The sequence below is a fragment of the Ixodes scapularis genome, unplaced genomic scaffold, assembly GCF_016920785.2.
Source record: "Ixodes scapularis isolate PalLabHiFi unplaced genomic scaffold, ASM1692078v2 PGA_scaffold4__175_contigs__length_147842914, whole genome shotgun sequence".
Lineage (NCBI taxonomy): Eukaryota > Metazoa > Arthropoda > Arachnida > Ixodida > Ixodidae > Ixodes > Ixodes scapularis.
The window spans coordinates 70257136-70270265 of NW_024609879.1; the positions used below are offsets into that span (position 1 = coordinate 70257136).

The 13130-nt window shown below is 46.7% G+C and overlaps 1 protein-coding gene across 1 annotated transcript in view; it reads left to right on the plus strand.

Moving 5' to 3' along the window:
• Nucleotides 1-13130, plus strand: part of LOC121837786 — an 89060-nt gene that overhangs the window by 37616 nt on the left and 38314 nt on the right. Inside the window, exons 3-4 of the mRNA XM_042293593.1 lie at nt 9288-9370; nt 9403-9546. Coding sequence (XP_042149527.1) covers nt 9288-9370; nt 9403-9546 — 227 coding nt within the window. The remainder of the gene's footprint in view (nt 1-9287; nt 9371-9402; nt 9547-13130) is intronic.

Sequence of the window (13130 nt, forward strand, 5' to 3'; positions counted from 1 at the left end):
TTGCTTAAGAACGGTCATGACTGTGGAGTAGGAAGCAAAGTGTGCTCTTGGCGGCTTTCACGAGGAGGGCTTCACTGACGGCAAGGGAACAGTCGGGTCCTTGGTGGTCGGGACCTCAGTCGTGGCGGCGAGAGGCTCCCCGTCACTAGTGGCGTCTATGCTGGGCATCACAGTGGCGAGGGCGGTAGGGGCTCCCCCATGGTGTCCTTGGTGGGTGGGACCACCGCCGTGGCGGCGGACTCCTTGATGCCGGGTGCGTCTCTCATGAGTGGGACTGCCATCCTGGCGTGTGCGGCGCTGCGCAGCGGCACGGCTGCGGCGGGTCCCGAACCAGGCGACAAGCCGTTGCCTCAAAGTCCTGTCCGAGAGGCTGACCGGAAGGTTGGCAGGAGTCAGCCTCTCGCCTCCAACGCTGACCCTCCCCCCCCCCCCCCGCCCCCCCCCCCCCCCCCCGAGCTCGGCTCAGAAGCATCTAAGCTCAGCTCAGACTCTAAGGCCGACTTTTCAGGGTGGGAACCTGACTCCGGTTTTGGCTCGTTCAATGCAAGGCCGGCGTTGTGCAGCAGTGCAGGTACCATTATAATTGTGGTGGTTGCTGTTCATGGATGGTAATATGAATTCCGGTGCCTTTGCAGACACTAGAATTTGTTTTTCAACAGCCCACCGCAGCGCTCAATAAAAAAAAAAAACATGACCGAGGAATGCGCCTTAGTAGACCTGCAGCAAGCAATGGAGGTCACGTGGATTTCAAGAACAGGGGTGATGAACCATTAGTTCAAGCCGTAGCCGTAGTCGCCTGCACATTTAGACGGCGGAAACCATTATAATTTGTTTTTATTATAATTGAAGGCAAGAAGGCAGCGAAAAGAGCCGTTTGCAACTTTGCGTTTCGCTGATATTATGCTCCTTCGGACAATATTTAGAAAGACGTCACAGAGGTATAGATACGGGGCCTGCACAGTTGTTAATGTTTGGTATAGCACATTTTCTGTGGTCCTGGTTTTCAAGTGGTACACAACCACCATATGCAAGAGGAATGAATCGAGTATGCTCACCGAGGAAGAGCCGGCCGTCGTCTAGCAGCCGCCTTTACTTGATGTTGCCGCGGAACCAAGAGAAGCACCATACAAACTAGTCATGCACCGACCCAGGGCACCGTGGTTCCATGCACATTACCCCGCATTAGGCGTCACGCATCTAGAAGTGTGAGAAATACCGACATGATTTTACCTGAATGTTGCACTCATGGTTCACAAAGCAGTCCGAATTCCAGAACCCTTCAAGTTCTTTTGTTTGACACTATTAACGTGATTGCAACACACCATCATGGACGCAAGATATGATCACTATCAACTAGTACCTTCAAACAAAAGTAATGCAGCGGTTGGAAGGATGCACGTTTTAAAAGTCCTCACATTCTACCTCGAGCACACGCTCGTGCAGTTAGATCACTCAAGCCCACACCTTTCAATTTTAAAATGGCATTCCTACCGAAAAACCCAATAAACTTTTCCCTATCTGGATTATGGAACTGGAAATTTGTTTCTAAAAACCCAAAATCCAGATTGCAGGCAAATAAAAAATTTCTGAAAACCTAAAATCCAGATCGGGTCCAGACAGAATCCAGATATATTTCCAGTTCCATAATCTAGATAGCGGAAAGTTATACTGGGTTTCTCGGTACTGCTATGAACACCGTATCTATGTTACGCTGTATTCACTTTAACAGATAAGAAAATGATTTTGAGTACGTAATAAGAGCGTACTTACCTCCATCACGTTGAGGGCGTAGAAATGCTTGCGGCACTTTACACAGCCGTCGTGGCGACGAGATCGTTCTTAGACTGGCCGACAATGGGGACCCGAAGGAAAAATCCATCAGTGTAACGCTGTTTGGCAGTCAATGTTTTCTAGTGGACCGCTGACTGTGCCTGACCGTACGTCAAGCATGACTGATTGGCCAACAAGTTACTCTGACCCACAGTCAAACTCCAGTCAGACACCGCTTGTCGGCTTTCTGATGGTTTCCTGGTGGCAGTCGGCCGCCGCGAAATGCCGGTAGGATGTCTTGGTGGCGATTCTGACTGTACATCGATTGTCTTTGACTGTACGTCAAAAAGCTTTGACGTGCAGACAGACGTACGGTCAAAGGACGTAAAGTTCGTTCGGATACCACTATTTCGTCAAATCTATGAATACAAAAAGTAATCTATGCACGAGAAAACGATTTCGGGACGTGAGCCCATAAAACCGCTGACGTTAGAGATATGACACCCAACGGACCGACAACCTTGATCAGAAGCCCGCCGAAGCGCCGAAGACGACACTTCGCCGACTTCGCTTCGCCCATAGAGACTTCGCCGAGCTTTCATGAACGATCGCTCTCGACTCGTTTTGTTTACCCGCTTGCTTTAACCTGTCGATATGCTCGGGCTCTACAATGTCTTATGTTTTAGTAGAATTTCTACTCGACATGACCCAGCCTGTTGTGAGTTCCGACGATGTAAGGGACTTTAGCGGTATAGTTGAAGACGACATGGAGTACCAGGTCTACTTGGACGTGACGCACGAACAAAAGGATCACTCTACTACGCGAAAGTACTCTACATGGCAGGTGAGTAGAACTGAAGTACGGCGAGTGATGTACGAGTGCTTTGCATAACACGCTGACGACTTAACTGCATTTGTAGCCGAAGCATCTCGTATACATCGAATAGTCAAAGCGAGTTTATAAAGCGGAGGCATAGCATAGTGAAATAAAGAAAAAAAAGGCATAGCATAGTGGTTAAGATGCTCGATTTGTATGCAAGTGGTCGTGGGTTCGATGCGCGGTGGACCAGCTTTTTTTTCCTTTTTTTTTTCTTTTTGAACATTTTGTTTTATTGAGGCATTTGGCCATATTTATGAGTGCGTATAGCTTCACTGTTCTATAAATGCTGCCCTTGTTGATGAAATTCCCTTGGCAGTGGCAGTCAGACGTCATCTGATGGACCATCAGATGACGTCTGATGGTTCATCACGTTCCACCAAGGCTGCTGACTGGCAGTCAGTGTCCCAAATTACGTACCTTGATGGAATTTTCAAAAGGGGATCATCGTCTCGTTCACGCAACCGATGACGCCAGTTATCCTGCAGAGCAGCTTAAGAAACCTCTCCGTGTCGTACCTTTCACTCGGCGTCTCTGGGAAGTGGCCCCAGCCGCGCTGGACCCTCAGACGACGCAGTATAGCGACGAACATGACGCGGACAGAAACGCCGACTGTCTTCAGTCCCAGGCTACGTGCTCGTCGCTCGCCACCAAGCTTTGGAAGTACCTCATGGCGTAGAAAGAAAGTGCACACAACTCTTGAAGCTCCGCAGTCGTGAACGTCCACGTGCTTCGTTTCGCAGTCTCTTCACCTCCGGTTCCTCGTGCCAACGTTGTCTCGCGCTGCGTCGCAGGCTTGCAATCCTCCGGGAGCTCAAATGCGGCGCCGTGCTGCCGGTAAATCTTCCCGGTGAAAACATTGACTAAATTAGTTGAAAAGTGCCATAATCAGCCGGCGACGACGCGGTTCGGAAAATATGACTAACTTAAGGCACCTACGTTGGAGCTAGTACATCTTCAAGCGTAGTCGGTAGAAAACGAATTATCACAATTATGTAACGTCTGGTAAGAGCTGATTCACATGGCGGACTGATCCGTGGACGGATTGCTCACGTGACGACGTATCCGTGATTCTTCCGTCTCCCAAGCACATCCACACGAGGGAGACGACGAGCAGATGCCAGTGAGGACAGACCGAACATATTTGCCATCCCACAGTGCCGTGAAATTCGAACATCGCACTGTAGCACCATTGTCCGAGGGAGAAATCAAAGTTTGCTGCTGCGACAAAGAATCGTTTGCCGCTGTTACTTACAGATCGAGACAGAACACTGTGACAGGCTTCGCACAAAGCGCGACTGGCTTTATTAACCCAAAGCATGACAGTGACATAGGTATGCATCCTGCTCGAGAAGGCTTAGGTGCAGAAGCGACGAAGTTCTAGGCTGGCGGAGGGGCGTTTGGAGACGACTTCACGAACTTTGTTCTCATGCACAACACTTACGTACGCCACTGTCACACGAGAGGTCTTGCACGGTGAAAGACTGATTGGACGTGCAGGAATTATCGTGGCGTGCATGACGAGTTTCGACGGAAGCTTCTTCACAAAGACCCGAAGGAGTCCCGGAACCTGCGTCAGGTCAGGCGGACAAAGTTTTTGCAGTTTTTTTCACACCTGGAACCAAGAAACTGGCGACAGAATGAACCAGCGAACGCACAAAACACAATCATGCGCCATTTCTGTTTTATTCGCCCCCCCCCTTCCCCCCGCCCAAGAAAAAAAAAAAAAAAAAAAGATCAATACAATTTCTTACCGTTGCCAGACTGTACGCTTTTCAAGTCAATCTCCCGCCAAAAATCCGTGAGTGAAAAGGCGCTCGGCTTTAACAGTCCGCGCATCCGCAGATAAGGCCCGGATTGCAGGAATGGGTGTCGTGAAAGGTTGGTGACAAGAAAGGTACACGCTCGGCGGGCGAAAATCGAGATTCGGTCCGTCGTGTCAATCGGCTATAAGACAAATCCACCCGGTTGAACCAACTCTGCCCTCATTTTTGTAAGGAAATTACATTACTTTTGCCTCCAGCCAATCAGACGTGAAAACGTCACTTCCGTGTACTTTTACAAGAAACCTGTACAATGTGGAACCTAGGCATCCTGTACAAGCAAGATGACACCATGAGTGGTCTGCATTGCCTGGCTGATCCCGTGCTCACCTAGGGGCGTAGGTCTTTAAAGCTGTATACATGGGCGTTAGTAGGTGGCGCGGTTGCGCTCGATGACAGTGTCGCTGACGATATCCAGATCAAGTCGATGAAATCAAACTTTTGACTGCTGATTGTTCAACGGATAAGCCGCGGCTTGCCGATGACTGCGCTCCAACATGATGAAGCAAGTCACCACACACCGGAACGAACGCGGTGTATCTTGGAATGAACTCCTGTGCCCCGAACTGGAAGATCAAAACCTGTACAAGCAAGATGATAACATGAGTGGTCCTCATCGCTGACTGATCCCGTGCTAATTCAAAGGGCATAGGTCTTTCGAGCTGTATATTAAGGCGAAAGCCCTATACGTCTCATCTTTCAGTCGACCTTGAAATTCCTTAAGCGAAAACACGTCGGCGACACGAAAAGTACAAAAACACGTTGGCGACAAGAAAGGTACCGAAACTAAAAGTGCCAATGAAACGCCGTCAAAAGTGCGCCGTCAGAAAGCGGGCTGTCTTCGGAGGTTTGCTATCACCGGGACCAAAACCGACGCCACGATCTGAGTGAGCCATTGAGATGACGCCAAAAGTTCGTCGTCACAAAGGGCGCTGTCTCCGGAGGTTCACGATCAACGGGGACCACAACCAACGCAACGATCAGAATGAGCCAATGGAACGGCGCGAAAAGTGCGTCGTCAGAGAGCGCACTAACTTCGCAGGTTCGCTATCACCGGGACCACAGCCGACGCCACGATCCGAGTGAGCCAATGAAATGGCGCCAAAGTCCGTCGTCAGAGAGCGCTGTCTTTAAGGGTTCGCTATCACGTTTGCATCGGCGCTTGGGTTTTTCCATTCAAGTGGTCTTAGGGATGACATAAGAGAACCTGTAAATTTTATGGGCGTCAGTAGGTGGCGCGGTTGCGCTCGATGATACTGTTGCTGACAATATTCAGGTCATGTTGACAAAACAATGAACTTTTGGCTGCTGATCATTTGACGGATAGGCCACGGGTTGCCGATGATGGGGCTCTCCAACACGATGAAGCAAGTAGACGGTGACCGGAACGAACCCCGGGAATGATCTCTGGTGCCGCGAGTTGGAGGGCCAAAACCTGTGGAAGCATGGTGACAACAAGAATGGTCCGGATCGCCTGGCTGATTCCGTGCTCACTCTTGTTTGTGATATATGAATAGGTTAGAATAGGATACGACTTTCTAACTGGTCGCGCGCTCCCACGTCACACCTGGCCGCGTGCGACCAGTTAGCCAGTTAGATTTCCGAATAGATGGGATCGATATCAGAAACTAGATACCCGGATATCGGGAACATATGTCGACATCAGAAACATGTGTTCTCATCGGAAACACATGTTTTTGTAGCGATTAATTATTGGGCTAATCGTGTACACTTTTACTACTACTGTGCTAACACCTCCTGAGACGCTAGCTCATCTTGATGTGAAGACGCGAGCTGAAGTGCAACTGATATTTGAAAATAGACATCGTGCACTTTTTAATTGCATTGCCACGTGCCATTCCAGCCAATACAGCGCTGCAAACGTGTCACGTGACCGCTCATCCGCGCCTCGCTGGGCCGTTTTTGAAGGCTATTCGACACTAACACGTTACGAAATGAGCTCTACTGTCCATCGTAAGGTAAAAAAGAAAAATATAAAACAGAACGATTTATTTATGTGCACATTTTCAAGAAGCGATGGTTGCGCGTACATACTTTTAGTTAAAGCTAAGGGAGACAAGTGTGCGGGAACTTATAGACCTTTCCACAGGCATCCTCAAACGAAGCAAATTACAGCGCGCGTCCCTTATTTTGAGAGTGTAAATCAGTGTTCCCCGACCGCGCTGGGAAGTGGGTTTTCTCGTCAGTGGGCTGTGGTAGCGTTTTAAGGCGCCATTCCGGACACGAGTAACGTGTAACTTCCAGCGTTTTGTTTTTGTGTTTTATGGTAAATAACATTTTCCGAGGCTTTAGAAAACAAAAAAACATTGTACTATTTAAAAAAAAAAATTAAATCTATTCTTGGTGAGTCCGTGTGCGATAGAAAAAATGCAACTGCAATATTTGTTTAATTTGATGGAACATTTTTACGACGCCATACACCCAGCCGTGTCATTCTGCTAAGGTCTTAACTGTCGAAAATATTTGAGCTCACACAATAAGCAAAATGCATGGGTAGTCCCCGCTCACACATAAAATTCAACAGGTCAAATGAATGGAACAGCATATTGTACGTACCCCACTGTGCCGCGTTATTTGAACAGGATTTATTGAAGAAACGTCCCGAATATCACAGCACATGCAATATACCGTGTCGACGAGAGTCACTTCATGGCGATCGGACGCAATACGGCTTGTTTCGGAGCACGTTTTGAAGAGATCACCTTTCTTGCACAACGCCAAAGCAAATGAACGGAACTGTCTATTCCGTCCCCATACACCAGACACGATAATATCAGCTATTTTTCGCAAAGATCGGGAACATAGCCGGGAAAGCTTTCCGGAGTTTATCTCTACGGAAATGACCCTCAAAGGAAGTCGAACGGCCTGCGTCGCGGGCTGCTTGACGTTGGTTGTCTTCGTTCGTTTCCCGCGAAGCCCGAGCAGGCCACGTGCCCTTGTATTCCGCGGGTCTCACAGTCGAAAATAACAGAAAAAGGGGAGGCATCTTGAACAGGTAAACAAGGCGAAAACCTTTAGGAAGAGCCTGCGAATTCTGAATGCACAATGCAGTTGGGAATTCGAGGTGACCGGGTTCCCACAGCTCAGGCGGGTGGCAGAAATTTCTGGCTGATACAGCACGTTTTAGTCGCAAGATTGTGGCGGCCACGTAGCTCGTTTTGCAAAGGTCTATAGCTTTGACAGATGTCACTCGTCATTGACCGCATAACCAATCTATTTTTTTCTTAGTGTTAATTTGGTGCATATTAGGGCTTTTGAGTTCCGATGCTAAGGGATAAAAAAAAATCTATTTCGCATTTGAAACGGACTACTGGGTGGACCCTCCCCCAGAAGGTGCAAACTTTTCCCAAGATAATGTATGGTGCAATCTGCAAACGGGCACTACCTCGCTGCTGCCTAAAAATATGTTCACCCTCTCAAAAAAAAAAAAAGAACTTTGTTTCTGAAAGTTTGAAAAAAGCTTCCCCAATCTTGGGGCGCTCAAATAGCAACAGGCCTTTTTGACTTTACAGGCATGCGTAGTTGTAGGAGACGCGTCTGCTCATGACTTTGTTGACGCTTTCGGTTATGAGAAAAAGTGTGGAGAGGGGGCAGTCCAGCGTTTCAATATTGCACCACGCCGTGATTTTTTTCCACCTTTGTTCTGAACAACAATAGAGATGTAGTAGGTGGTTAAAGCGTCTCAGAAGGCTATGAAAACCTCGATTGATTTGAAGAAAATAGTGCCGAACATTTGCTGAAAATAGGGTGCTTTAGCGGAGAAAGCCCGTCCAGGCGGCCAAACCGACGCAGTTCACCGCGATGCTCAAGATGCCGGCAACGCTAAGTTCGATGTCTAGACTTGGACTCAGCTTCAAGGCTCGCGTTTGGTTGCAACGTTTTAAATGATTTCGCCAAGTGAGGCTCTCCCGCGCCAGATTGCAAGAAAGGACGAATTTGATTGATACGACACACTGTCAAACCAGTGCTCGACCGGGATTGCGTGCATGCTCTGTACATGTTTTTGAAAAAGACGGATTGCATTTGTAATCATCTGAATGCTGAACGGAATGAAATACCTTGTCTTGTAACTCTCCGATTAATATTATTTTGAAATTCTTGTCGAATACAAAGATCTGGTTCCTCTGTGTTGGAAAGCTTGTATTTATTTATTTTTGAAGTGATAATGACGCCTCTGCCAATATTTTAAAGAACGTTACATTTCTGGGCATGTCGGAAAAAAGTGTCACGCTAACAAAAAATATTTAACAACCGCAAGAAAAGCTCGACTGCTGTTCCACAGTTTTTAAGAAGTGGTTGCGACTAGCCGCTTTTATGCTTAAAACGTTACTCAAAAAAAAAATATTACAGGACAACCAAAACAATTCTTGTGCTCTTTGTGTTTGTCTCTTACAATTGATAATTATATGAAGCGGTTTTATGCCTAAAGCGATATTACGTAAGAATATTTAATACAGACTTCCTTACCAGCCATATTGCATTAATTAAGAAAACCTACAAGGCACTTTAAGGTTTCAATTTCTTCCCGTCTCATCTAATAAATTAAGCAGTACTATGAAACTCAGCTACAAGGCTCTCAGAAATTAATTATAGAACTGATATTAACCAGGTCCAGGTTTGTGGGACAATTTATATGTATTAAAATAATGACTTGCACCTACATACCACCACAATCTCAACCGCCGTGGGACGGCAGCTGTAATTATGGTTTTATATGTTCACGCTGGGCGTATCTATAAAAAAAAAGCAATGAGAAAGAAAGTAACATGAAATATTCTTGTTCTTTTTTCTTTTAGATCAATGAAATATTTAGCACTCAGAAAGACATACTCGATGTAATCTTCAAACTTGCCGAGGCTGACCTATGGGATGTAAGTGTGTTCCGCTTGAGTATTACCTTCTTGTTTCAAGTGTCCGATTTCTGCAGCTAAACATCGAACCCCTGCAAGCCGAGTTGCTGAAAGAAGAACTCAAGAAATATTCAACGACTGTAGACGCTGAATGGAGCAAAAGACACCCCGATGTGCCCATTAGTGCTATTCTCTATCTTACCACGTGAGTTTCTCAACATTGTTTTACTTTATATAAAACGCAAGGTACTGAGATGATGCTAAACTAGTTTCCCTAAAAAAAAGCGGCAGCTTAAAATTTTTTATTCTTCATTAAATCTTTTAAGTCGTTTCTATTCTCCGTCGCATGAACGCTGCCAACTTGGAATCACGTGACGGGGCCGCCATTAGGTTGCTCCCCCGTACGAAAATGTCAGATTCAGGCCGGAATGAAAAAAGCCGGTTCCGCCTAGACCAAAAATTGGGGAACCAGTTTGTATCCAGCCTGGAACCGCGCACTTCCAGCCTTAATTTTAAACCCAGGTGGTGCACCGCCGGAATTCCCGCTGCGCTCACCACTGGACTCTAAAAAAGAATTTCGTGTTATGCCCTTAGCCGTTGCAACCGAGAGATTGTCGCGATTTCAGACCCAGGCGGACTGGGTCTGAAATCGCGACGATCTCCCGCTTGTAACGGCTAAGGGCATCGCACGAAAGACTTTTGTAGAGTCCAGCGGTGGGCGCAGTGGTAATTATGGCGGCGCACACGGTCGTCCAGGTGTCGTCGCGTCGTCATTAAACACAGTGCACGGAACACACACAGAGCACACACAAGCACAGTATCCAGTGTTGAGTGCATCGGGAAGTTCCGGCGGGCAAGCGGCATCCGAGTTGTCCAAGTATTGTCACCAAGCGCACCAGCGCATCCAGATGCCGAGCCAAACTGCAATGGGTCGGCAGCTTCACACTATATAAAGATTCAAAACCGAGGTCAGTGGGTATCCTTCCAGGGAACGATGGGTGTGTCAGTATCCGTCTGCCTGCAGCGCGAACGTCACCGCCGGCCGGAAGCCCGGCGGAAGCTGAGAAGAACCGAAACTCTCGAAGCGCTGCCGCTGACTGCAATAGACAATGCAAGGCGCGCGTCATCGCCAAACACGGTGCACGTAACACACACACACAGCACGCACCAGCACAGTATCCAGTGTTGGATTGCATCGGGAAGTTCCGGCGCGCAAGCGGTATCCGAGTTGTCCAAGTATTGTCGCCAAGCACTCCAGCGCCAAGCGCATCCAGAAGCCGAGCCAAAGTGCAATGGGCCGGCGGCTTCACACTAAATAAAGATTCAAAGCCGAGGTTAGTGGGTATGCATCCATGGCAACGATGGGCGCGTCAGTATCCGTGCGCCCGCAGCGCGAACGTCGCAGCCGGTCGAGCGCCGACCGAACGTGCGACGAGAGCGATGGAACAAACTAAACTGACTCGGAGACAAAGCCAGGCTCGTGCAGCCTTGGCCGTTGAAACGCACTCGAGGAGCAAGGGAGAGAGGAGGAAGAAAAAAAGGAGACTAAACAAGAGAGGGTGCGCCACGCTAGAAGGTGCCGAATTTCTTATTACAGTCGAACGTTCCTTTTCGGAGTGGTTTATAGAACGCCAAACGCACCAGTAGAATTTTTGGATGGCTTGAATGAGTTTTTGTGCACATATATATAAATGATACAACCAAGGTAATCATGACTGGAGATTTTAATTTGCCCCATGTAAATTGGGCTCTTTTCACAGCTGGTGGCATTGATATCCTTAACGGAGAAAAAATAATTGACATAACGTTTAATCACAACCTTACCCAAATAGTCAAGGAATACACTAGAATCACCGACCAGTCTCAGTCAACATTAGACCTTGTCTTTATTACAGAAAACATATCGGATTACGAGATTTCAATTGTAGAAGGAATTTCAGACCATAAAATGATTTTGTTTACGATTCCACTACCACGACAGGGTCATTGCAGGGTTGCTAGGCCCCTAATTGTTAAAGACTTTACTCGCGCAGACGATACAAGTATTATAGATTACTTAGAGACATCCTTAGAAACATTAGACAAACTAAGCATTGCAAGTACAGTAGATGATCTGTGGAATTTTTTTAAAACTACTACTTCCTTTTGCAATAATTCCTTTGTTCCCAATAAAACTAAAAAGACATATCGCACAAATCCCTGGATAACGCGTGAAGTTATCCGCCTAAAACGTAAAATCAAAAGGCATAGAAAAGTTTTAAAGAACATATAAATGCTCTAAAAATTAAATTAAAAACATCACTCAAACAAGCGAAAGAGAGATTCTTTTCAGTGACTCTTCACAACTTTATAAAAACTGCCCCTCAAAAATTTTGGCGTTTCTTAAAGGCGGGCGCTCAAAATTTTCTTCAGCGTGGCAGAAGATTCCCCCTCTTTTCTTTTTTCCTCCTCCCCTTTCCTCCTCCATTTTCCTCCTCGCTTTTTACGGCCTTCTCGCACGACTGCTAATGGGCTTACCGGCCCCCCGACAAAATCTCTGTCACCCTTCAAGGTTCTCTGCTTCAATACCAAACACCAGGGATTAGTTAGGCAAGCTGGATATGAGCTCGGAAGGGTTCGGTCTGGCTCGCTTTTCTTCTTTTTTTTTTTTGCTCTTTTTTTGCATTTGCAAAAAACACTCAGATAGTCAACACCAACTAGCCCAACAACAAGTTCTTTTACATTCTGATACTTCCGCATGCGGCCACACACTCTACAACACCGCATATTTATCTCGAGTGAACGGAACTTGAACATCACAGCAGAAGGAAAAAAGATGGGTATTTTTATCCGAACTTTTAGCTCTACCCAGAGAGTTAAAAATGTGTCGTTCTAACAACGGCACACTGAAGAGTGATTTTATCACTATAGTGTCTTTGTTTTGTTTTATGTACAAACTAATAATAAAGAGTAATAACAAGTCAAAGATATTGCAGTCAGAGGGACACAGTCTGACCATTTCTGGGGCATAATATATAGGTTCGTACTACAGGTGCTTTCTAGAGTGACGGCCGCCTCGTTGAAGCTACTAAGAAGAGTAAAAACAAACTTCCATAAAAACTGAAACGGTTCATGGTATATTTAATCTATCTTCGGCCTTTGAAAAAAATTTCTTCGTGGCCAAACGTGCATTTGGTTTCTGTCAACAAATGTAACTGAAAACTTGACACCCGTCAAGTTTTCTGTGCGTATCAGCACAGAGAACGGGAAACACGAAGATTGAACCGAAAAATCACAATTTTCTTCGCGTAAAACAGTGCAACTAGCAATAGTAGCATATTATGCCATTTATTAAAAGACAGCAGGTATTACGAAGTTTTCATTCTCTTCTGTTCGCATTTGTTCGCTGATGAAGAAATGGAATGCCCAGATAGCCTCTGCAGCCCTTACATAATTGTTTGGGGCTTTGTCAGGGTGGGCGAAGGCCATCTCCAAAAAAAACCCAGGAGTTCGGAAGGTGTGCTACCGCAAGTTTTAGGGTTGGTCGGCTAATTTAGGCGTCTGGCGTTCCCCGCCTACTTAGAAAAGAAGCGGAACAGCGGTCAGCTCAACGTCGTCACCAAGCGGGAAATCATACCGAAATGTGTCCTTGAACACGTTCGAGATCTTTACCCGAACCCAGCCGGGATTCGCCACAATTCATCTACGAAAAAAAAACTATAAAAAGGGGTAGGCTTAAACGATTTGGCAGTTTTTGAATATAATCATGCGGACTAACTGTCCACAAGTACGGAAAGAAATGCGGTAGAA